This window comes from Nelumbo lutea, chromosome 5 (assembly GCF_056320005.1).
Source record: "Nelumbo lutea isolate HS-2025 chromosome 5, American lotus-T2T, whole genome shotgun sequence".
Classification (NCBI taxonomy): Eukaryota; Viridiplantae; Streptophyta; class Magnoliopsida; order Proteales; family Nelumbonaceae; genus Nelumbo; species Nelumbo lutea.
In genome coordinates, this window is record NC_142688.1 from 28,966,744 (window position 1) to 28,992,572 (window position 25,829).

The window sequence follows — 25,829 nt, forward strand, 5'->3', positions numbered from 1 at the left end:
AAGTGGGCTTTTGATAAAAAAGACATACTTTATTAAAATTCGTATTTACATCCATTACAACTAAAAATCTATTTGATAACAAGGTAAATTGTAAATGCAAAAACTAACCCAACTTTACATTTTATATAGACTGTTTTACACTCTCCATATTTACATTCACACTTATTTGCATCGTTCCCAAGCATAGCCTAACATACAATGGAATTTATCTCAGCCTATGGACAAGCCTTGAATCGACTAATTAATAGAAGCAATTAATTACTCCCAAGAGGATGGGAGCTAGTAGGGTCAGTTTAATTGAAAGAGCTACGGGTTTCACTAGAAAGGAGTTACCAATTACTTACCTAGGGACTACTATTACAAAAGGAAGATATAAATTCAACTTGCTTGATGGGATAGTGTATAAGGTGGCTGGCTGGAAAGATAAACTTCTATCCTTCAGTGGTAAACTTACTTTCATTAGATTTGTCCTCTCTAGCTTTTTGATTCCTGTTTTGGCTATTATTACTTGAATGTCTGTGTTGATTAGAGTGGAAAGATTGTGTCCTTAGTTTCTGGGGCTGATTGTGATGATAATAATAAATACCATTGGATTGACAGGTGTTTTCGATTTATTACTCTCTGGAATGCTTGTTTTAGGAGCTCTCTTTGGGCCAAATTTGTTAAAGATGGATACATCTCTATGGTTGGTATGTTTGTTCCAAATTCAGCTACATGGAAAAAGAACCTAGCAATGTTTGGATGTAAAGAGCATTAACCCACAGTTTAGAGTGAATTAGGTACTTAACCACTAAGAACAATGGGGTCTCTCTAGGATCCGTAATTACCCAAGTGTAAAGGCCTATAATTAAATTGGAGGCCTTCCTCTTTGCTTATTTGACTCGCCAAACACGGTGATATATGGAAGGACAGATATGATGGCGGTCTTAAAACTGCCATTTGTGTTTAGTGTGGGAAGATATTCATAATAGGAGACAACAGGTGGAAAATTATAAATAGTTGTAGAACAACTTAGTGCCCGCTAAAATTGCATTTGATGTTTGGAGAGCATTGAAGAACAAACTCCCCTTAGACAATAATATTCTGTGACTAGGTGTTCAGTTGGCTTTGATGTAACCGGGCCAATGTGGAGGAGGATTTGAATCATTTGTTAATTTATAGGAAGTGTCAATATTGCCTTTTAAGATATGAAGGTCTTTTGAAGATTTGTTTGGCATTCAACTTCACTAATGAAATTATTGTTCAACAGACCCTTTAATGGCAAGCTATTGGAGTGGCCAAAAAAATGTTTGGGGTTGGTATGTGGGGATAGTCCCTTCCTTATAATTTGGGAGATTTGGAAAGAGAGATGAACAAGAAGAATGGAAGGGAAGTACAAGTTTTCTATTTCAGTAGTTAACAAAATATTTTGCTAGTTTTATCAACTGAAAGTGCCTAAAGAATATGCTAAGCCAACCCATGCTCTGGGTTGGATTCAGCTTTGAGGAAATCCAGGTGTTTGTGGTGGTGGCGGTGGCATTCTGACTTCTGAGGGATGATACAAATCCGGAGCTTGAATCCAGTGAATCCGTCGGTTTACAGGGAGCATGTACCCTCCAATAGGAGGCGTGCATATCACCCTCTTCGGAGAAGTCACTCCCGTTCCCGTTAAGCGAGTGAATCCGGTTCAACTGGTCAGAAAAAGACAAAATAAACCAAAGAACAAAACACTTTCCTTCGGTTTCCTCTGATTCGTTCGAACTCCTCTTTTCCCCATTTTTTTCATCCAAGCCCTTGACCCGGAGCAAGAGACCACCAGCGATTTCACTGCACAACTGAGCTCCGACAGTATGTAATCAACCGGCAGTAAGCATTTGTTGTTGTTCTTCTTATTCTTCCAATCTTCTTATTCTTCTTCTTAATATTCCTCTTGTTTGAATCTGCTTTCTCTTCATCGAATCTCCCTCCAGGGATCCACTATGTCAACTCATATTCATTTCACCTAATAGACTTTTGAATCTCTTCCTAGATTTATCTTTTATTTTTTTATTTATAGGTTTAAGAAGCATTGAGTTCACAGGGAAGAAGAAGAAGAGATTTACATCGGTCGCCAGTTGATCCCTTTCCGCCGGACGTTAATTGGTCGCCGGTGTATGAGGTTTGGATGAGTGGAGCTGGGAGGAGAGTTTGAATGAGAGAGGAATCATTCTTCTGAAGCTTCAAATGAGGTTTTTTTCCTTAATTTTTCTCTTTTAGTGGTGGCCGGTTCAACCGGCAATTTAATGGTTAATATTGCAGTCCCGTTAACTTTATGTTAAGGCTATTGAGCAACGTGCACGCCTCCTATTGGAGGGTACACACACCCTGTGAACCGACGGATTCACTGGATTCGAACTCACAAATTAGGCCTTTTTGTACTTTCTTGAATGTTTATAGCATTGGGACCAATATATTGGCAGAATGTAGGGCTATCATGGATAGTTTGGTCTTGGCTCAGCGATTTCCAAGTTATACTATTACCATTTATTTAGACTAGGAGTGGCAAATGGGTACGTTGGATTGGGTTGGGTAAGTGTTGAATATCAATGCACCATGACCCATCAACAATCCATATTAAAGGATCGTAACCCTCCTAACCCTGACCCACCCAGATCCACCCATATTGACCCACTTGATCCATCCATATTGACATTTAATCATCTTGCCCATACTAACCCACATACCTTCGTTTATAAATACAAAAAATGGGTCAAGACAAGCCGTATATGCAAAATAATAAAATTTGAGAGAATAATCTCTCTTAAGACTACCACATGACAAAAATGAATAATGTCAACATGTATACTCGAAAATGTAAAAATTGTGATTGAAGAAAAATTGCAAAAAATTGTAGAAAAATACAAAAATTACCAAAAATTATGAAAAGTACTAAAAATTTACAGAAAATTCAGAACTTTTGTAGAAAATATGCAAAAACAAAAAAAAAAAACAAGAAATTGTAGGAAATTGTAGGAAATGCATGAAAAACACCAAAAATGCAAAAGTTATGCAAAAAAACCCAAAGAATTATAGAAAATGCAAAAAAAGACCAGAAAAATTTAGGAAATGTAGAAAAATACCAAAAAATTACAGAAAATGCATAACTTTTATAAAAGTGCTTTGGAAAAAATACTTCTACAAAACTGCTTTCATAAAAGTACTTTCACAAAAGTACTTTCATAATAGTACTTTTATAAAAGTGCTTTTGTAAAAGTTCTTTTATGCTTTCACAAAACTGTTTTCATAAAAGTATTTTAATAAAGTGCTTTCGTGTAAAAGTACTTTTGTAAAAATTCTTTTATAAAAGCACTTTTCTTAAAATGAAACACTTTTATGCTTTCATAAAAGTGCATTCATAAAAGTACTTTTATTAATGTACTTTTATGCTTTCATAAAAGTACTTTTATAAAAATGCTTTTGTGCTTTCATAAAAGTGTTTTCGTAAAAGTACTTTTATAAAGTGCTTTTATAAATGTATTTTTTGTAAAAGTACTTTTATAGTACTTTTATAAAAGTACTTTCGTGTAAAAGTGCTTTCATAAAAGTCATTTTTCATAAAATTACTTTATAAAATTTCATGTGAACACAAAAGTTAATAAAATTATTTTATGTTAATTTTATTCTCAAAATGAAATGTGGCATAGTGGTTTGGAAGTGTAATGAGATGTTGTCACACTAGAAGGCTTGAATTTGAATCACTACAACTTCCACTTTTGAGATTTGACAAATATAGATAGAGTTGACTTTGACCCAACCTATCTTGACCCGTGCAACACAACCCATCCGGACCCTATTGGGTACCATTGACCCAACTAAACATAAGAATTATTCATAATTGCTGATGATAGCTTTAGTGATTTATCTCTAGAGACTCACGCCTTGGTTCATGAATATGTTCTTGGGCTGCCTTTTTCTCAATTGTAGATAGTTTAACTCATTTTGCACTTATATTTAAGACCATTAGACAAAATGTATTATATGAGCTTTTGGTCTTCTTGTACAGATTCTTTGAGGTGTAAGGTTTTTATGTCCCCCCTCCCCCATATAGTTTCTTGTTGGATTTATTTAATAAAATTCATCAATGGCCCCTCTCCACCGGGAGTAAAGTTTGGGATTAAAAATTTTGAAATGGGCCAAGCAAGCTGGTGTGGCAAATTACTATTGGTCCGATACAATATTTTTTATACCAAGGGTTGTGTTTGGAAGCTATGCAAATGGAGTGTAAATCCTGATTCAGGGTAAATTTGCACTGTGGTTCACTTTTGACTGTAGTTGGCAACATTACATTTATGCGTTGACAAATGACAGAAAACACATTTTCGAATACATATTTATATTGATAATAAGATGTAAAAGTACATTAATAAAAAAGAAGTAACTTTGCATTCAAGTGGGCTTTTGATAAAAAAATGTATATGCTTTATTGGAATTCATGTTGGCATCCATTACAACTAAAAGTTTATTTGGTAAAAAGGTAAATTTGTTAGTGTAAAACTAACTCAACTTTGCAATTTATATGGATAGTTTTATACTCTACATATTTGCATTCACACTTATGTAGACAATCTCTCTCTCTCTCTCTCTCTCTCTCTCTCTCTCTCTCTCTTATGCTCTTCTTTATTTGGGTAAAGGTGGTCGCTGGTAAACCATTTTCTTTTTGTTTTTCTTCTTCTTCTTCATATAATTCTCTAAAAAAAAGAGACTCATACATCTAAAGCAATCTCTTTTCCCATATTATTATTATATTGAGATATTAAAAAAAAAAAAACTTTTGGCCATTCAAGAGCATAGAGTCACACTCAAATCCTTTTTTTTTTTTTTTGCCTTTTTGACATCAAAATTCAATTTTACCAAACATCACCTAAATCAAATATCTTACTTTGGCATTAGGTGTAACGAACATTTGGTTTAGTTTTATCTACCAATCTAACGGTGCTAAAGGCAAAAATTCTAGGGTTGGAAATTTGAAAGTTAAGATAGATGTGGGTTGGGGGATTATCCACTAGAAAGGCAGAAATCGAGGCTAGGTGGGTGTACGTCGAGAAGAGACTAGCTAGGGGTTCCCGTTCAATTTGACATACTACTTTAATACACACACAGCACTTTGCATAAATCTGTGGTTTGAGAGTAGCCTCCAACGACGGGCTACCTAACGACACTAGGATAGAGACATGAGTAAAGACATAACTAAAGTAGTTGCTCGTCTTTCATCCAATGACTCAATGTTGATTTGTTAATTATCTTGTGGTGTCCCAACAATATTATCTCTATACATATAAAAACAACCCTTTACAATACCTGGTGCTGTTGATTTCTAGCGTTTGGATGTTTAGGCCTTTGCTCTATCTAGTGTTCATATCCATAGCATGTGCTTCAACAATGAGTCTCTCAGGTTCGACCTCAATACATTGATGGTTTAACCCACAAAAAACGGCCTATTGTCTTGAGTTATTGTGCGTTGAATTGTTTATCACTTTATTGTGGTCCGTTATATGTAATAACTTATATATTAGTGGAGAAAAAAAAAACCGTAGGCAAAATTTTTATTTTTTAGTGGTCAGTGGTGAGTTATGGCCTTGAACCTGCATTACGGAATTGATATATTTTCAATTTATGGGTCTAAACAGTATTGGGACTTTTTTTAATGTACCTTTGACTTGACTTGTGTAGAGGGATAGATAGAACCAAAAAACCCGATCTCGAGGCCGAATCATTTTTGCCTCTGGGTCATGAGTCACCAGTTTGATCGATTGGGTTAAACGGTTCAGACCGTGCCACATCAGCATATATATATATATATATATATATATATATATATATATATATATATATATATATATATATATATATATATATATATTGTATGTATGTACATATGTATTAATTGTGTGTATGTTATGTTTTAGATATGTTATATGTATTATTTTATATTTCATTTATATTTTTTAATTCAGTTTTCAATTTTTTATTTATAAAAAATATTAAAAATTGCAATGTCAAGCTAAAAAAGGATTTTTTTTTCACAAAAGTAGCAAGGCTACAATACCTTGGGACACATAGATCTTGAAAAGTTATCCAAAATCTAAAAAGAAAGAATCACACCAATCAATAGTTTTTTACTGTTTAACAAATTTTAACTGAACGCGATCCAAAATCTTGGCTGAATGACGATTCCACCAACTGAGTCATCCACAATTTGAAAACACTGGATAGAACAATTATTCAAGTGTGAACTTAGTTTACTGGGGTTTATTATCATTTTCATAGTATATTTTTATTTTTCTTGTATTTGTTCCACCGTATGATAATGGATGACACAATTATAATTAGCAGCTGATGTGCATTCTTTCTTGTCGTCAAATTAGTTTAAAATTTTCCAATCTAATTTCTCCGTTTTCTGGGCAATAGATCATTTATCAAAGTCAAAGTCATGAGTCCAAGTCACAGACATGATGAGTCTAAGCCATAATAGACCCGCTTGCGTCATCTAGACTTCCGCTTCCATCATAGCTTACGTTTAGCGTTAATAATAAGTAACCAATTTATTTAAGAAAGAAATATAGGGTGTGTGAGGAAAATAATTTTATTTTATTGAACAAGAGAATCAAATACAAATTTAATCGTCAGGATTCAACTTATTTGTTTGAAAATTAGAGCAGTATTGTTAAAGAAAAGAAGACTCTGCAACAGAACAGAAAGAAAGAAGAAAGGAATCGTTAAAGAATCTCAAGGCTTCGAACAATATTGTACTATCAATGACGGTTCCCGCGCGCATCATAGTGATATTGAGATGCTTTATTAAGCTGCCACGTTACCATCATACATGCAATTAAACCATTATATTGAACAAGCTAGTCATATAACTAAGGTCCCTTTTGGTTCATGGTTATAGGGAGTTTGGAATTGGAATTGGAATGGGTCATTCTGATTTCAACTAGTTGGTTAGGTGGAATCAAAATTTCATTATTATTTTTTGTGAAATGATATTTTTTCTTTTGAGGAAATGACAATTCCCTTTATCTGATTTCAATCTCCATGCTTGTCTAAACCAAACAGACTATGAGAATAGATCATTCCGATTCTAATTCTAATTATAAATTAAATGGACCTTAAATTCCAGATGAATATGAGGTATTTTATCTTTGCTTTTGTTTAGTACTTGATCTCTATGGTGGGTAGGTTACTTTCTAATGGAGCCAAGGGCCATATAGCAACTGAGATTATGGTTCAAAATCTTGCAATGTATTGTATTATATATTATTGTTTTTGAATTCACCAAAATGCTAAATATAAAGAGTTGAGGGCAAGGTTCAAAGTTTACACCTCATACCCCATATCAGGTGACAGGTATATCATATGTGATGTAGGTGCACATGGCAAGCCCAATAATGCATGGACACGTGGCATCCTCAGATGGTAACGCATAGTACATGGTAGATTGCATCCTACCTGTCTGCTTGTAACTAACTCCAAGCAGGTCCAAGTATATATAAGTGGCATCACTCCCTAGGTAAACTATCTTGACTCTCAGGCCTCGTCCTACAATCTCTACCCCTAAAATAACACCTGGGGCCTCTGACATGTTTCTTCTTTCACAAGTCGAACTTCCAGGACCTCGATTCTAAGATCCTTTGGACTTATCAACCATCCCTCATCTCGGAAGTGATTTGACATTATTGCCCTTTGCCCATTCCAAGCAACAATAATATAATATCAATACGTCCCTAAAATCTCAAATAAGAGTATTTTGGATTTTGGATTTTGATGAATTTCAAAAGATAGGCAAACATAAAACTAAACGGCCAATACAGCAGTTCGTGCATATCGGATGTATTAATACTTTAAAGTGATTATTTACATCAGGGAATTTCCAAACAAAAAATTGAAACTTTGGCCTTTGAATGGTAGATTATGCAAAATAAGAAAAAAAAATGCATACCAAATATGTCTATACTTTGAACCAGGCTTTTTTAATCTATTTCTCTAAACGAGAAGGGAAGCCCATGACTCATGTGAGTCGTACATTGTAACTGTTTTCATGTAAAAAATATTGAAAATTTAGCAACAAACATTAATATTGGTTGCATATGTATTGTATGGTTGCTTCTTAAAGTGGGTTAAGTTATATTATTGAGAGGTCATTCCATGATAGGAACATAGTTTAGGACAAGATATTAATGTACCAGGCCTACACATCCATACCAACTACTAGTGCTAAATGTGGGGGCATTTCAATGTATATTTTAGGGGTTCATGAGGGGAGAAGGTTATGGTTGCCAGCTTTTTGGTGGGATACGAAAATACGAAAAGCTCTCCATCTTTTTCGGTTTGGCTTGAAACTAGAGAGAGAGAGACTCAAGCTCCCAGCCTTGTCGTTCAATCTTTCATTTCAGTTTGAGCGTTGGCCGTGAGGGACGTTTCCCTCACATCACCCTGAGAGAGAGAGAGAGAGAGGTCATCATTGCTAAAAACCAGATAATTCACTGGCATGGGCCACTATGATTCGAAAAGGGAGTGTCACATGTCACAACACCTCCTATAAAAAGGCCCTCCATCTCTCAAAATCCCATGGCTAGTCATCTCTCCCTTTGCAGCATAAGTTAATTTTTTTCTTAATTTTTGAAATAAAGAGACACAAGCAGAGAAAAAGTTTTTTCTCATAATAATAATAATATCTCAAAATGCCATGGTTAATCATATCGAACCTTCAGCAAAATCATTCAGATAAGATTTGAAAATAAGCTTTTTTCTTCTCTTTCTCAATCACTCAATATCTCATTGCTCATCATCTCCCTTTTTTTAAGAATCTCTTTCTCTCAGACAAGTTCCACAGCCTCCAATACAGTAGTCTGATGATCAATAAAATCTTAGGTTACCCCACCAGAAGTCTAGAACTACAGGGTATGATGAAGAAGAGCTATGGCTGTCAATAATACAACCAAAACAGATTATGCTCAAAATACTTAATTAAACTATTGATCCCAAATAAGACGATTACAAAGCTGAGCTCGCTCAATCTCTTACGACACCATTCATCTGTAATAGACTAGAGTGGTTTAAACTCATCCTTCTTTTTGACATTCTTGTGTATAAAAGAGCTCGCGAATGAGAAAATATCGAAAATAACAATACGCGAGAGCTTTGTTTTTGGTGATTGGTTCTTTATTTAATTATTGTTAGGCATTCTTTACTAACAAACAAAGAATTCATATGGGGTTGGACCAGTTGATGAGAAACACGTACGACACTTCCCTTCTATACACATTTTAATTAAAATACCAACGAACTAGAGAAGAACCAGATGAAAAACTTAAATCATATAAAGAATGCAGGAGCTTAATTTTGTTTTAAGACTGCGCCCAAAGGATTCCTCCAATCTCGCCTCCAATTGCTCCAAGTCTCCGATATACCATTCATCCAAATTTTATTGAAACAAAGAAGAAGATAAGAAGAAAAATATAACAAATATGAACGACAGAAACGGCAGGAGAAAATAAGAAAGAAAAAGCAAGACAGAACCCGGGTTCTTCGTTTAAGTTGCATCAAGCTACAATCAGTTTTCCATTAGACAGTATGAGATCGAACTTGCTCGATATTATAACATCTCACATGGGTAGTTATCCATTTGATCACTTTCATGGCCATATATTCTCCTTCTCCCTTATCATCAGTAGCCAGAAGTCTAAGCAAAGGATACCAACGAAGACGAGAAGAGAAGACAAAAGAAATCAATATAATCTAACTTCAACTGGAGAACAACATGGAAAATCAGAGTTCCCATAGTCGTGTACTAATGGATGTATAATGAGAACTATAAGAAGCAAAGAGGCCATATTTACATATAACCTGGGAAAATTTTAAGTGTTGTAAATGTTGACAGTGGTGGTTATCACGGAGAGAGAATCATTTGCCTCTCCTTGATTTCTATTTCTTCTTCTTCTTCTTCTTCTTCTTCTTCTTCTTCTTCTTCTTCTCTCTCTCTCTCTCTCTCTCTCTCTCTCTCCTACATAGGTCCTAATCCGAAGAACAAATCCATGAATCCACCATACCTTCACCCCTAGAAGAACCATTCTCCGGCCCCTTCTCCACTTGGAAGTCTGACGACGACGTGGTGTAGTTTATCTTGCAGCAATTTACCCTCTGTGTGTTACTGTAATTCCCATTGAAAGACTTCAAGTTAGGTTGATGATCCCCATCATTCAGTCCTACTCCATCTCCCCAGCCTGAATGATTATCGTCGCTCCTTAGTGACATCCCATCCGAGGTTACAAGGTTGGGTAGCCCACTGAGTTGTGGATTTACATGTCCATGATTCATGCCGAACTCCTCCAGCACCATGCCCATTTTAAGTTGTTGTGAATCAGTCGACGAAGTCGTCAAAGACCCTTGTTGAGATTTTGCACCGAAGACGGGCACATAGGCTAATGATGGGTACTTTGGTTGATTAAGAGGAGAAGATTGCAAGATAGACTGGAACGTGAGAATTGGGTTCTGCTGCATGTTTAGTAGACTCTGAGATTGTTTCGGAAGGCCTATATCAGAAAGCAGTTGGTAGTTATTTGTGGAAGGTGAGTTTGAGAAACCATTAGTGGTGGTGGTGGTGGTGGTGGCGGTGGTGGGGGTAGTGGAAGTAGTAGTACTAGCAATATTAGTGCTAGAAGAGACGGTATTAACCAAACCGGAAGATGAGAAGGAAGTAGAAACAGCAGCAGCAGCAGCAGCAGCGGCAGAAGATAAAAATGAGGGTGGCTGAACCTTTTGAGCAAAAGGCCGTAAAAGGTACGGCGGCGGTGGTTCCAAATGGGCGGACCTCAAGGTGGATGCAGTGTTAAAGAGATCGAGTCGGCTTCTAGGGAAAGGTGAGGCCGAGAACGGGGGTGCGGGTATACCTGTGAATTCTTGCACCATCGCACGGAAATTCGTTGTGTCGGTGGTCAGTACAGTAGTGGGTGCTCTTCGAGAGGCTCTGGACCTCTTCTTTGAGCTTCGAACTACGTTGGTCTGATCCGATGACGATGACGGTGGAGCTGAAGGCCGTGAACCGTTCTCTGGGGCCGCTGGCAATTGCGACGATGAACTTGGCAGAGAGCCCCGACTAGGCCCTTGAGCGCCGAAGATGGGTTGGGTCGAGGATGATAAACCCATTATATTGCCGATCTCGGTGCAATTGGCTTCAGATCTTACGCTTCTAGGCCACATCATGTCAATATGCGTCAAGGAATTTGCATTTGAAGTCGCCGGTGGTCGAGAAAAGACATCCAGATAATTCGATACAGAATCAAACAAAGACGAGGATGACGAGGGGAGACTGAGATGGTGAGGAGGAGTAGTGAGAGGTGGATTAGATATGACATGACCATGACCAACGTGGCCGGAAGAGTTGAAGATAGCAGAGATCGACTCAGACCGTGAATCGTACTCCTCATCACCACCGCTTGACGATTGCATACTTCCACTGTTACCAGAATCCATGGCTCTAGAGAGTTTTAAGAGAGTAAAAAAATTAAGAAAGCAATAAAGAGAAGAGAAGAAAAATGGCAGGAAGAAGGGTTGAGTGAGTAAATGAGAAAGAGTGTGTTGCAGAGGCTGCAGGGGTTTTTATCAATTACAATCCCAATTAAGTGAAACCTGCAAAAGAACCCATGAAGTAAATCGAGAGAGATCTTCTAGAAGAGCTTTTAGAAAGTACCCATGTCTTTAAAGCGATGATCCGCAATGGAGACAGACCTTTCCCTTTCTTTTCCTCCTGCTCTCTTTCAAGTTGAACGGGAGGTGTATGAAAAGAAAAAAGAACCCAGCCGATCTTAAATTAGAGAAGAGGAGAAATATCGAGCAGGAAGAGAAGGGTTTTGAGATGAAAAAAGCTAGCTTGCCTTCTCCTATGTTTCGCTTACATAGACTGGGTTCAATCTAGGGTTTTTCTGAGAGAAGAAAAGGAGAGGTGAGAGAAAGGAGGAGAGGTTCTTTTAAGTTTTTTCTTTAAAAGAGAGGCGGCTTCAATTCACGTTTCCACTTAAAAAAAAAAAAAAAAAATCCTCTACAGATTGTTGGGTGGGGTCGTCACCGAGAGAGATTACTGTTGGATGGCAAATGGCAACTGGTCAAAGTAACAGAGAGAGAGTTTCGTTGGTGTGAAAAGAAGAAAGAAATACGTGTTGCTCGGTGGTTAAGGTAAAAAAAAAAATGAAAAAATGAAAATAAACGAAACAAAACATGAATATAGAGAAACGTCAAAGGGAAAAAAACAAACAAGGGTAAGAAAGAAGCAGGGGAAGGTGCATGGTTGTTGAAAGATTAAGAAGGGCGGAGAGCTACCATCACTGACACGACCACCATCTTCACTGTTCAAACTCCTCTTACACATACACAGATGCACCAACTAGCTGAAACCGTTTCTCTGTGATAGTCTAACAACTATGTATATATATATATATATATATATATATATATATATATATATATATATATATATATATATATTCTTTGTGAAGTGATTGATGGATTTGTTTAGTGGATGTGGATCCTTGTAATAACAACCCAATACAAATATAAGTGAAAAATAAATAATGGAAGAAAATTCTCAAGCTCAGCCTTTGACCAGGTCAAAAACCCTGAAAAAACCAAAACCATATTGAAAGATATAGAAACCATTATTGAGAACCTACAGAGAATCTTTTACTTTCTCCCTCCCCCTAAAATCTCTTATTGTTTTTACACTATGATAACTAATAATTATCTGGTTTACAAATAAAATAGGAATCCATGGACTATAGGAAGAGTTTAACTGTTTAAGACCAAAAAAGAATATATAGATGATTTTCATCAAATTTTTTTGGCTTTTTATTTGAATCTTAACATTATCTTCAGATGATCTTTGACAGGATAGCGTCCAACTATAATTAAATTGGTGCCTTGCAACTGTTATTCTTCCTGGACAAGAAAGAAGATTTTGGATTGCTTGGATGGATGTATCGGTTCAACCACATTCCAGTTCGCTGCAACCATCCACACCAAATGATCCAAACTTTATATATATATATATATATATATATATTTTTTTTTTTTTTTAATTAGAAGGCGTGACAGAATCATCTCTATTCTACTCTATTTAGGAAAAGGGCATTTCATTAATTGAATAATATAAGGCGTAAATAAAGGATAGCTGTCCCTCTCACTGAATACTTGTTATATTCTTTATAGCTATGCCCCTGTATTTAGTATAGTTTGTAGCTTAGTTTTAGACCCTACAAAATGAACGGACGGGCCCAAAAGTCCCTCCCTTGGATCCGAATTCTCACGTCTCCCAAGTCTACACGGAATGTTAATAAAAAGCTGTGGGCTTGTACACGCACGCACACCTTACCAGTTCCCAGGTAGTCAGTTGACTGGTGACTGGAGAGTGGAGAGTGTTATTGTTGAAGTTCTTTACCCCCCTTCTCCACTCAGTCCGGCTCGGTTCTCTGCTCGAGTGGGATCACCTGTCAATAAAACACGTTCTAATCCTCCACTAACATTGTATCGTACCGTTTATCTCGTAATACTATTGAGACCCACTATGAAAGTGGAACTCGCTATGTATAAGATGTACGGTGTGAGATGATATTGGTAGACTTAAAACGTATTTTATTGGTAGGTGATCGAAACTCCCTCTGTTTCATCCCCTCCAACCATAACCCACTTAATACAAACACAAATTTAATTTGGCATTCACATAGTCCTTAAAACCGTTATTATGGTTTACACTTTATGGCCAGGTTGCTTGGCGGGTTGAATTTTCCTGCACGGTCGTCTGGGAGGATTTAAAACACGTGAGGTTTTTTAGATTAGAGTCTACCCAAAAAATTATTACGTGTTCATATGAATTGATGAAATTTGCCAGGTGGCAAAGAGATAATCTTTTACTGTCCTTTTTTGCTTGAAGACCACTGCAACTACGAATAAAGAGGGAGGGGAATCCAAAGATGGATTACGCTCAGCCGCTCTGTTCCAGGAAGTGACCGAACCCGATTCCAGAAAAGCAGAACGGGGAGGAGGCCTACTTTGGGGCTTCATGGATAGATAGCATAAACGGATTTGAAATAATATATTTGAGGTGTGGGGATGATGTTGTGAGTCGGATGAAGAATTAAATTAAGGTGTGGCATTCCATTAATCTAGGACTAAGTAGACGAGCGGTTTTGAACTTTGGATTGGTGTCCATGAAGACAGTCCTGGTTGTTGTAATGGTTAATTGGTTATGGTTGTTTAACTAATAAAACCAAGCCTGCTAAACACGCCAAAGTGCAAAAGATTATTCAATAAATAGAAAGTCCAAAAAAATTCTGGAGAATGATGCAAAACCATATAATGTAAAGGAAAATTTATGATACCCGAAAGAAATGATATTAGAAAGCTTTGACCAATCACAATTCCTCTAAATTTTGATGAAAACTCATAAGTTTTAATCTAACCTGTAATGTAATGTAATCATTAGAGTTTAGGAAGGCATTAAATGAGTAGGAACTAGGAAGGAAGCAATAACATCAGACATCACTTTGTAGCTATGTAATTAATACAAGACATGAGACATATTAGAGGTGGAAATGGCCAAATGGATTTGGTTTAATTTACATGTATTTTAATATCTATCCTACATGTGGGTATTAAGTATCAATCATGGTTATGGGCATTATTTTAAAAGGCTTAAGCCTTGAGGTGTGAGGCGTAATGAGGCGAGGTTTATGTATCACAACTTTGATTTGAGGCTTAAGCCTTTGTTAGAATAAGGCGTAAGCCTTAGCCTTCAAGTTTCAAGGCATGAGGCATCGTAGCCTTAGGCGTAAAAAGGCATAAACCTCAAATATTAATGATTAATTAGTGATTTAATGTTAAAAATATGTATTTTTAGAATTTAAAATATATAGAAAAAACACTTCAATAATTATGGCCTGAATAAAAAGGTAAAAATGAAAAACCAATAAGGCAAATCAAATTCTATTAGTTTTTCTTAATATTTTAAGAGAGTTCAATGCAAAAAGGACTAATCAAGTTTTTAATTTTTTTTGGATAAATCAAGTGAGTTTTTCTTTTTATTCTAAATATAATGTCCCAAGTTTGTTATTTTTCTCAGTTTTTCTCCTAATGGATCTTTTCTCTTTTTAATAATAATAATAATAATTATTATTATTATTATTATTATTATTATTATTATTATTTGCATAGATCAAATCAATTAAATTGTTTCCTTTCTTCTAAATTGGGTTTTTACATGAAATGTAAAATGTTTATAATTGTTAGTTGATTAGTTATTATTTTATTTAATGCTTAAATTCTAAAACTTATTGCTTATAAACTTTTAGTTTATGGATATGTATTTCTATCATTTTAATTTGGTATATAATATATAATTTCATTGATTTACTAACTTTAATTAATTTTTCCTTAGACTTTGAGGTTTACGCTTCATCTTTTTTGGGCCATTATGCCTCAACTACGCCTTTAGCCTTTTAAAACAGGGTTGTGGCTCATCATCACAATTCATAAGCACTTGATCTTTTGGAACTGTTCGGTTGTCCTTAAGGTTCATGCAGTTTGAAAAAGAATATAAATACAAATGTGTATAGTAAAAATGCATACAAAATATACAATATATAAGATTTTGCACTCGATATATTTGTATTTATGCTCTTTCTAAACTAAGCCTAAAGAGTTAAAGTAATCTATTGCCACTCCACAGTCCATACTGCAATCCTCTACACTTTAAAGGTGATAAAGATAAATTCCTGGTCCTGGAAATGTAAAAGATAAGTTCCTCCACAGTCCACGAATGTCTTCAGTTTTCAAACCCTAAAATCTCGACTTTCTGCATTAACTAAGCTTTATAATTCAGTTGCAGAAACACTCCCCGGTTGCTTTTTTCTCCTGTCTTGTCTTATAAAGGCCGGCAAAGTTTGTTGCATGTAGGGTAAACAGTTTTTCACTTCTCATGTTAACGAAGAATTAAAATATCATTTTGATTAAGTGTATGATATTTGTATCAAGGTTTTAAAAACTGAATTGGAATCGAACCTCTTTTTGACTATTGATTTTCGGGTCAATGGTTTGACTCTTTACTTCAAATAGATAATTTGATTGCCCAGGTCAGCAAGTTTCTAACTAAATCAACGGTTTTTAAACGGATTTCAAAACAAACGGTCTGACTGTCAGGGGGCAATGGTGGTTCTGAAATACTGATTCCTATCGTGCATTCAAACACACAAGAGTTTTTTAAAATAGTTAACAGGATTTTCCAAATTTTATAATCTTAATACTTGTTGATGCATAAATTTAACTGTCCCTCTCTCTCTCCTCTTCCTGATACTTGGACGATTTACGTTTTCTCACTGTGAAGTGCGAAGCTAGAGTTCGCTCCATTAAGGACCTGCATAGTTTGTTGCACTAGCATTCCAATCGGTACTTTTTTGTGTTGTTCGAAATTCGTTGCTCGATCGACTTTTCACCATCGGATTGAGTCAGATACGACTTTTTTCAATGCAAAGTAAAAGTAGATGCCAATCTGACTTCAGAAATGTCCAGGTACTCTGAATTAAAAATAAACCTTGTACATGGATTTGATAAAAGGAATTTTCTCTCTCTATATAGGTAGTCTGCAAATGATAATAATCTGCTGGGAATGGATGGATCGGATTGTTTGGGCCTCAACTCAAACCCAAACCAACTAAACCCGAGGGCCGAGGGATGAAAAGAGAGAGCCTCTCCTGTGGCATTCTAAAGGTTGGGCTTGATGGTGACCTTACCTAAGATGTACCCAGTACCCTCACCACCTTTTTCTTTTGTTTGGGAGTTCATTTTAATGGTTTTCGTCAACATATGCAACATACTTTGTAGGGTATTTTGTTACTATTTACACATCTCCTTTATGAGCATTTATGTTTACTATATAATATCAATCATCTTCTCCTTCAGACCGTATCCAATTCATTTATTTTCTTTTCCCCCAATTCTTTTAACTCGAATTGGCCCGAATTTGATAAAAGGCCCAGTCGGAATCCACCCAAATTGCACTTGTGTAGTTTATTCCCATGCATTTGCAGCAGCCACTCAATTAATATAGAAACAAATTTTACACTATGGGACTGGCTGTAAATCTTGAACATTCGAGCTGTTGAAAATAATACATTATCACTTTTCAGGTTACCGTAAACTTTGGCTGTAAAATCTTATATAAACAGCCCATTTACTGTTGGGACGTACAACATTTACAGTCTATGATGCTTTTGCAGTACTTGTACCATGAAACTTGCTTTTGTACCATGAATTATGTGTATATGTTATTTTAATTATTAATTTGTGATGGGTGATGTTGAATAAATTCAAAGTCTAACATCCGGACCATATTCCAAAAAAAAAAAAAGAAAATCCAACAATTTCTTTTTGCTTCTCTTTTGGCCTCTTCTTTTCTAATGCTTATATCTCCTGCTATATTCTTTGCCTTCCGTCTGGAATCGAGAACAGCTCAAAAGACCTGTAATAATGGAAGAAAATTATAGCCTTAAAACCTTTTAGCTGGAAAATGTTCTTCCGTCACCGAAAGAGAATTAATTGATTAATGAATCCAAGAAACAAACAATAAAAGAAGGAAAAATGTTAATGTGGGGTAGGTACTTAATTGATTAAGTAGTAATAACTAAAGAAGGAAATGGATCAGATTAGAAAGTGATCAACCCGATCAAGGGAATTATCACCAGCCTATTTAATGATATCGTGTCTAACTGGCCGGTTTACTCCAGTAAAACTGCTAGAGAGAGGTTCCCCTAAATCCAGTCTTAATTGCAATGCACTTATGGGGTGGGGTAAGTAAAATTTGCAATTCGAGGAAAATTTGTAATGCAGAGTTTTCTTAATCAATCCATCCCATCAGCAAGAAATGACTACACACATGACACATCTTGTTTGGTACAAAACACAAATTACATTTATATATGAGTTGGTTTGGCCAACCAGACATACTGCAACAGGTAGTCACCTCACCTGGACTTGGATAATGTATCAAACTTCTTTCTAATTCCTACTGGGAAATATGAAATATAGATAGATTGTAGAAATCTGGGCATGCAGCATTAATTAATTTGGTAATAATACTTGAATGGAACTTCACTGGTGTTCCAGAATTAGAAAAGCAATTATATATATATATATATATATATCATCGAAAGCCTTTGAAGATGGAATTAGTGTTTGCCAAACACAGGGTTATCAAACAAACAAAACTATTTGAGTGTTGAATAATCAACCCTTTCTCTTTTATCTTAAGTCATCTCCAAATACGGAACTGGGGAAGACTAAGTAATATAATACACATGTTGGTTGACAGGACAACAGTCAACCCGGGATTGAGCCGGCTCTGCCGGGTCAATTTGAAACATGGAATTAGGTAAGAGTTGAGACTTCTTACAAGTTGCAAGGGCTCCTGAATCCTGATAAAAGTCCAAAAGCCTAACGAGTAACGATGTTGAGTTGAGACTCTTCCGTGGTTTAACATTAGAAAACAAAATCCTAGTCTCTAAAATAGAACCTGTCATCATGGAAGTAAACAAAGTGGTGCATCCATTATGGTTCACGTCTCTTCTACGCTTTCTATGCTGGGTGGGTGGGTCATCCATCGGTGTGAAGCAAGAGGAAGCACAAGCCGTCCCTCGAGTCTCGCCTGCCTGCATGCGTGGTGTGTAGTGGTGTGTGGCTCAAAATTCATGTAACCCGACACCTGTTACAGAGTGAAGACAGATAAGATCCAGACTCTAATTAACCAAGCGCAGCTTCTAGAGAGTGAACAATTGGAAAAACTTGAGCCACGTCATGATGGAAATTGGGCTTCAAGCCTTGAATGAGTTGAATCTCTCTCTCTCTGTCTATTGTAGCATTGTGACCTCTTTCCGTGAATGCTCACGATTCCTTCTGAGTTCTGACAAAGGCGCTGGTGCCCTGTCGGAAACATGACGGAGATTCCATGTGTCAACTCAATGCCTCACGGCCGAACCTGGGCAGGTTTTGTCTAAAGTCTAAACTCTAACTGTACTTTGTTAGGGTGACTAATTAGTTATTACCCTAATTAGGAGGTAGTTATCCACTTATCCTTCTAGCATGCGCTTGACCTTGTCTTTAATTAATTAATTAACTAAATGCATGTTTTATCAATTATCAATTGCCTGATTGGTGATTCATAACCGTTGGTTATGAGCAACGGCTTCTCAAAGTGGGACCTATCATCTATATATGTTAATATGTAGACCCCATTCTCCATAGCCAGCAACAAAAAAATATGAATCGGCATAAATTGCCACATGAATGGTAGTTTTTGTGTCTAAACCAACTGAAGGTTGTCTCTCAGCTGGATAAGCAATTAATTAGGATGCAGACTCTTTAACTGCTGAGAGCCACGTCTATTTAACCCCAATTTTTTATATCCATTTAAAGACAAATCAGTAACTTTTTTTTTTTTTATTTCCTCGGCGCTTATTTTACATTATTCCTGGATACAACTGTAAAATCAAAAATGGATGTTCGACCCTTATATATCGTTGATTAACTTACTTGCAAAAGAATCAGTTTCAACATTAATTAGGTGAAAGAACATTTAAACGCCATGAGAGATAAATCTTCAGATTTCCACCAGTGAGTTTCCAAGAATGATCATCAGCGACTTTTGAGTTTTGTTTTGACACGAACAGAGAATGCGAATCTTCCCATTTTGGTGAAGGAGATTATAATGGCCCCTAATCCCTATCAAAAGGTGGTATAATCTCAATTTGGCTAACTCCAACCCAAGTAGTTTATGCCAACTGCAGGACCCTGCTTACCTTTAGTCCACATGCAGGGCAGCCATGTGCTCTGTGCTCAACAAAAAGAAGGAAAAAGATTTAAAAACAAACAAAGAGGAGCAGCCATGGATTGAACCTCATCAAACCCAATACTGTAGGGCCTCATTGGAGCCCAGCCCATAGTCATTCTTATTGAATCATAGGATAACCCACACAGACCCTCCTGTTGAAACACAAGATTCATTCCAAGCCAAGGGAAGAATCTACCAATGGAACCCAGCTCTCTCTCTCTCATAAACTACAAGGTCCAAACTTGTTCAGTTACTTCCGGTGCAATTTGATCCCCGTGGAAGTTGGAAGACTGGCAGCCTAGCTAATGCTTTCATTGAAAGTTGAAACAATGGTAATATCACCTAACGATCAGGTGGCAATAAATAAGGATCTCCATCCATGTGTGGCTATAACAAAACAAGCCACATATATTTATCACCTTTTGTGGGTCCTGAGAGTTGATTAATTGATTTGATGTTTTGTCTGCTGTGTGCCCCAAATTCACCTAATCTGTTGCTTGGTAGGAATAGTATTCATCCTTTGACTCTGTGTCCCGCTGAAGTAAAGATCCATGTATGCGTAGCCTGAATTATGAGTGCAGGAGCATAAAAGAATTGCAAAACCAAGGATCCTTCAGGCATATCTGAAAAGAGACGTCATATTTACAGTTCGGTTTCTGAAATCCCTCGAAATCTCCGGTCCATTTCCAGAGAAGACTTCATGCGCGGAGCTCCCTATTTTGTGTATAAATTAACTAAACTCATGTATGAATATATGATTTCTTTCGGGCCGGCTCTAATTTCCATGATTCCATCCATCCAATGGAGTAGGGGTAGGAATGACTGATTAAAGCTGATTTTTGGAATTTCTGTTGGTTTCAGATGAATCCTTCCCAAGCCTACCTTATGGCATCAACACACACCACACCACGGATAAGTAAGCTTGGTTATGTTCGAACTGGCCCAATATAGGTCCTACAGAAATTGGCTATAGAGCTTAATTATTGGCGAGGACGGACCCAGTTCGAGTTGCTTCTCAACAAATATAAATCCAAGATGGGTGGACCGAATTCTAGCCTGCCTTTCACCTCTTGACATGAACATACATAGAAGCCAACAAAATGGCGTGGCTAATAATAAAGCCTACAGATAGTAACTGGACCAAGCTCACCACTATGAATCTGGCTGGGAATAACAAATTCGTCCTATGATATTCATGATCCGTAGCCTGTAACTCAACTTGGTTGGTACGTGAATGATAAGAAGAGGATTTATATGGTACCATATATTCCACCTGTCAAATATTGGTACAAGTATGGACCCCAAGGGACATGAATGGAAGTTCTTCATAATTGATTGTTTGGTGGGTAAGAGTCAGCTGACCCAGGCACAGAACCTTTAATTAATATTATATAAACAGATGGGCAGATGGGTCATCGAGAACTACTGCTTTTGCCACGGCCAGTCTATCGGTTGGATGAGGTGGGGCTGCCCATAAACTGCTACCATTGTAAGTGGTCATCATCAATAGTTTATTATCTATATATATTTTATAGAAAAAAAATAATAGAAAGTCACTGCCCTTACCTTTTTAAGGATTTTATGAGAGATCATTTTCACTGTCTGGAAAAAACAGCCTGGGCTGTTTTGGGAGCCTCTACACATGATACCTTAGCTAATTTAGGTTTTCATTTGTCTTTGATTCTTTTCAACTAAAAAATTTTGAGTGTAAATATCATTTTACCCACACTCATTATGAAATGTTATTCATGGCAGGCTCCCAAAATATCCCAAACTGTTTTTCACAAACAGTCAAAGTTGGTCCATTTTATGAGTATGCTTTATTTGGTATTTGATGATATGCACCACATTAATAACCCCCTAAAGTTGGTGGAGCGAACCAGCTAATATACCAACTGAGCCACCCCTCATTTAGCCACTATGAGAGTTTTAGGTTCACAACTATCATTGTTTTTGCTTCATACATGTGCAAGAGCAATTGCTACTTGCATTGACTGTGTGATGCACAGGCTGTAAGCGAAAAAATAAATAATGATTCATCAAAGTTTTTATATATTTCTAGTTTTTTACATTTAAAATAGTACAAAAATAATAATATTCTTTTCTTTTTTAGTAATTGAGCTTCAAATCTATTCCTTGTTATATAACTTATATATTATAAGAAATACATTAATTAATTGCTTAGCATGATAACCAATTGATGGTGGCTTAGTTTATAGGTTCTTTGTCTGTTTGTAGCAGAGACTTGAGATCAAATTCCACTACCTTTAAGGTTTGGGGGGGGAGGGGGTTAAGGGTTTCGGGGATGGGATACCCTAGCAATTGTATAGCCTTATTTTAAGACAAAACAAGTGCTTAGGATGAGATCAATAACCAAGTTAAGAAACAATTTCAAAATTGAATTAAGGAAGACAACCAAAGGCTCATGTTAATTTCTTTCTTACTGAATCTTATTGTTGAATCAAGAGAGTCCATGAAACTAATCTACATTGAATTAATAAAAAATAGAGAGAAACCTAATAACCCATGGAAATGAGAAATGGTTTTGTTAGACTTTTATATAAGAAGAAAATTGGGTCACCCCATGTAGAGGTGGGCAAATTTAGATTTTGACATTACTTCCAGTCCAAGTTAGGGTTCATACTTAGGTTGGCCCTTAACCTAACCTAATCCATCTAATTTACACAACTAAGTTATTAGAGAGAGTGAAAATGGATTAAAAGATACTTAAGAGGAAAAGAGGGATTGAATAAAGAGGGAAATGTTACAAACATTGACTATTAAGGTGTATGTGAGAGAAAGAGAGAGAAGAATGATCTTATTACACTGCCAAACCAGTGCCTAGGAGATGAAAGGACACAAATGAATTACACTGCCAAACCAGAGTCATATTCATCAACTTAGTTGATTCATAAGATTTGTCAAAGAACCATTCAACTTAAAATTTGGCATCAAAGTTTGTTTAACCAAGTGGTCTAGTGTTTAATCTCTATCATGCCCCCAATATAATTATTTAAATGTCCACACAAGTTATGAATGGGCATGTGCTTGCCCACACTTCAAATCTGATGAGCTTTTGCATGCATGAGGGTGCATGTTTAAAAAAAAAAAAAACTTTTTTTAGGTTGAAAATTCTTTGAGTAAGTTCAATGGCGAAATCAGCAACAAGGTCCATTGAAATGATACTGATGCTTGAGTTCTCTTCGTCAAAGAGATATATAGGTCCTTTGACCCTTGGCTTCACACTAAAATGGAACCCAAAAATGAGCAGGAGTTCAAGTAATCACCGAAATAAGGTAGAGGGGAAGCATGGAGTGTATTAACATGTGGTTGTTTTAAAATGCTCCATGCCCAATGAACCTTTGCTTGATTTATTTAGTTTTTATTTTGTCTTTTTGAGCCTTAGTTTTTTTTTTTTTTTTTTTTGTCTGCCGCTTCTGTTGCCATTTAGTTTGCGGATCTTCTAGTTGTTTTTCTACGTTTTTCTGGTAATTCTTTGGAGCAGCTAGCAACATTGTTAACTTCTTATTCATTTATTCTGTTGTAGAAATGAGGTTGTTTGATTGTTTCTATTATGGGGCTGAATGTGGATTTGGAAACCATTTCCTCCTTGATTCCACAGAATTGAAATTACTAACCTCTGGAGATGGGAATGGAATTGACTATGCCAATAGTCATTTATATTTATATTATATAAATATATATATTATATATAAATAAGTACGAATGGCTTCAAGAATATTTCTGGATTTTTTAGGACAAAATTTACCCCTCTACATTTAAATTTATTAATAAAAAGTGAGGGCAAATAGGGTAATTGGTTATTGACATTAAATGAGTTGAAAAGAGTTCATTTTATGATATTCAATGCATTCAATTTCCTCTCAATAAATTCAATATTTAATTTATTAACTTGCATTCATGTTCAATGAATCTTATATTTACATCATTTTTGTTTCTTCTCATCAAATTCTATTAATTAAATCCATACTTAATAAATTAATAATTCCAATAGCATAAAAGCTTATACTTCTAAAATCTACCTAGAAAAAATAGAGTTTTCATCTAGGTGGTGGTTAGAAATTAAACCATTTTGGGTAAAATGGGTTAATCCATATTGCCACAATTAAATAATAAAATGAAAAAATAGATAAAATGGAAAAAAATTAGAAATTAAAAAAACTAGGAACATTTTTAACATACATATTAAATAATAATAAGTATGACAAATAAGTTATGTTTTTATTAATGATGAAAATTGAATGTAAAATTTAAAACCAATTGGAAATAAAAATATTTTTCTATTCTCTCTCATTAAATCTTATATTTGAAAACAAAACAATTTCCTTCGCTCCTGGTGGTGGGTAAGCAATTCGATCATTTGGGGTCAAATGGATTAATAAATAATTTCATTATAAAATAATAAACATTTTAAAATAAATGAGTATGAAATGTAAAAAGTATTTTTATTAATGGTGAAAATGGAATGCCAAATTTAAAGTCTACCTAAAAATGAAATGATTTCATAGTCAAATAATAAAATTTGTAAAAATAGAAAATACAAAGAATCACAAAAATTAAAAAAAAAAGATAAAGAAAATTTTGGGCACATATCTAATATTATATATTTATAAAAAATAAAATATTGGGTACATCTCTAATATTATGCATTCATTATATTGAACAAAAATAAGTATTATACATAAGAAATAATTTTTTCAATGATGAAAATGTAATACAAAATTTAATGTCAACCTAAAAACCAAACTATTTTTCTTTTCGGGTGGTGGGTTAGTGGCTTAGGTCAAATGATATTATAGACAAATAAAAATTAAGTGTGATAAGTAAAAATTATTTATATAATGTAAATGAAATATATAATTTAAAGGGAAAGTTATAGTTAAAGCTAGTTATACATTTAAAATTAGGTTGTGGGTTGATTTAGAAACCAACAAAACTCTAACAACCAGCTCTACATTTCAAATTATAAAAACCCTCACCATGTCTTCAAAGGCTTATGTGGTTATTGACTACATGGGACTCTTAATCCATGTTAGACACAAAAAAAATCCTATACCAAAAATATGTTTTCAATTTCTCCCCCCGCTCCCTCTATCTCTCAATCTCCCTCCATTCTCTCTCACTCTCGTAGTCATCTCTCGATCTCCCACTCTCTCAGCTTTGGTATGTAGCCAAATCAAAACCTCGGTTTCTCTCCCATTCTCTCTCTTTCTCTCTCATTCTTCTTCCTCACTCTCCCTTTCGGTTAATATCTCCTTCTCCCTTAATCTCTATCGTTCTCTCTCAGTCTTTCTCCCACTCCCTCTCTCATTCTTTTTTTTTTCTTACAAACTTTTAAAATATTAACCAATATAAAAGAACTAAAGAGACCAACCACTTGTATAATCAAGTTATAAATTTCTATCAAGTTTATGTAAATTTCATAGCCAAGAGTTTCTTGTGAACTTTTATCAAATTGGTGTAATGATTTTTGAATTATACCAAGTTGGTCTCATGTTCTTTTATATGGTCTAATTAATACCATATAAGTGTGTAAAAATAAAAATAAAAAATAAGAGGAGTGTAGAAGAAATTGAGGGAGAACGATAGGTAGAGAGAGAATGAGAGAAATTGATAGAGGGAACATAAATACAGAAACTGAAAACCATTTTTATTTATTTTCAAATCACATAATCGTTGAGTAGAGAGAGACAACTGTGAGGGTGAGAAGTGGGAGAGAGAGAAAGAGACTAAAAACCATTTTCTTATTTTCTAATCACCCAACATTAAAGGGCAATAATTTTAGTATAATCTTTTTGTTGTGTCCAATATGGATTAAGAGTCCCATGTTGGCAATAGCCACATAAGCTTCCGATGATATGGCATGCTTTTTTTTTTTTTTTTTAATTTGAAATGTAGAGTCAATTGTTAGAGTTTTGTTGAT

At 35.5% G+C, this 25,829-nt stretch overlaps 1 protein-coding gene across 1 annotated transcript; it reads right to left on the reverse strand.

The window, feature by feature from the left end:
- Positions 1-9,732: 9,732 nt before the first annotated feature.
- On the reverse strand, positions 9,733-12,002 carry LOC148851317 (uncharacterized). Its single transcript, XM_088943246.1, has 2 exons — positions 11,708-12,002; positions 9,733-11,494 (listed from the first exon to the last, which is right to left on the reverse strand). Exon 2 carries the CDS (start codon positions 11,488-11,490, stop codon positions 10,033-10,035), a length of 1,458 nt encoding a protein of 485 aa, XP_088799372.1. The 5' UTR covers positions 11,491-11,494; positions 11,708-12,002; the 3' UTR covers positions 9,733-10,032.
- Positions 12,003-25,829: the final 13,827 nt, after the last annotated feature.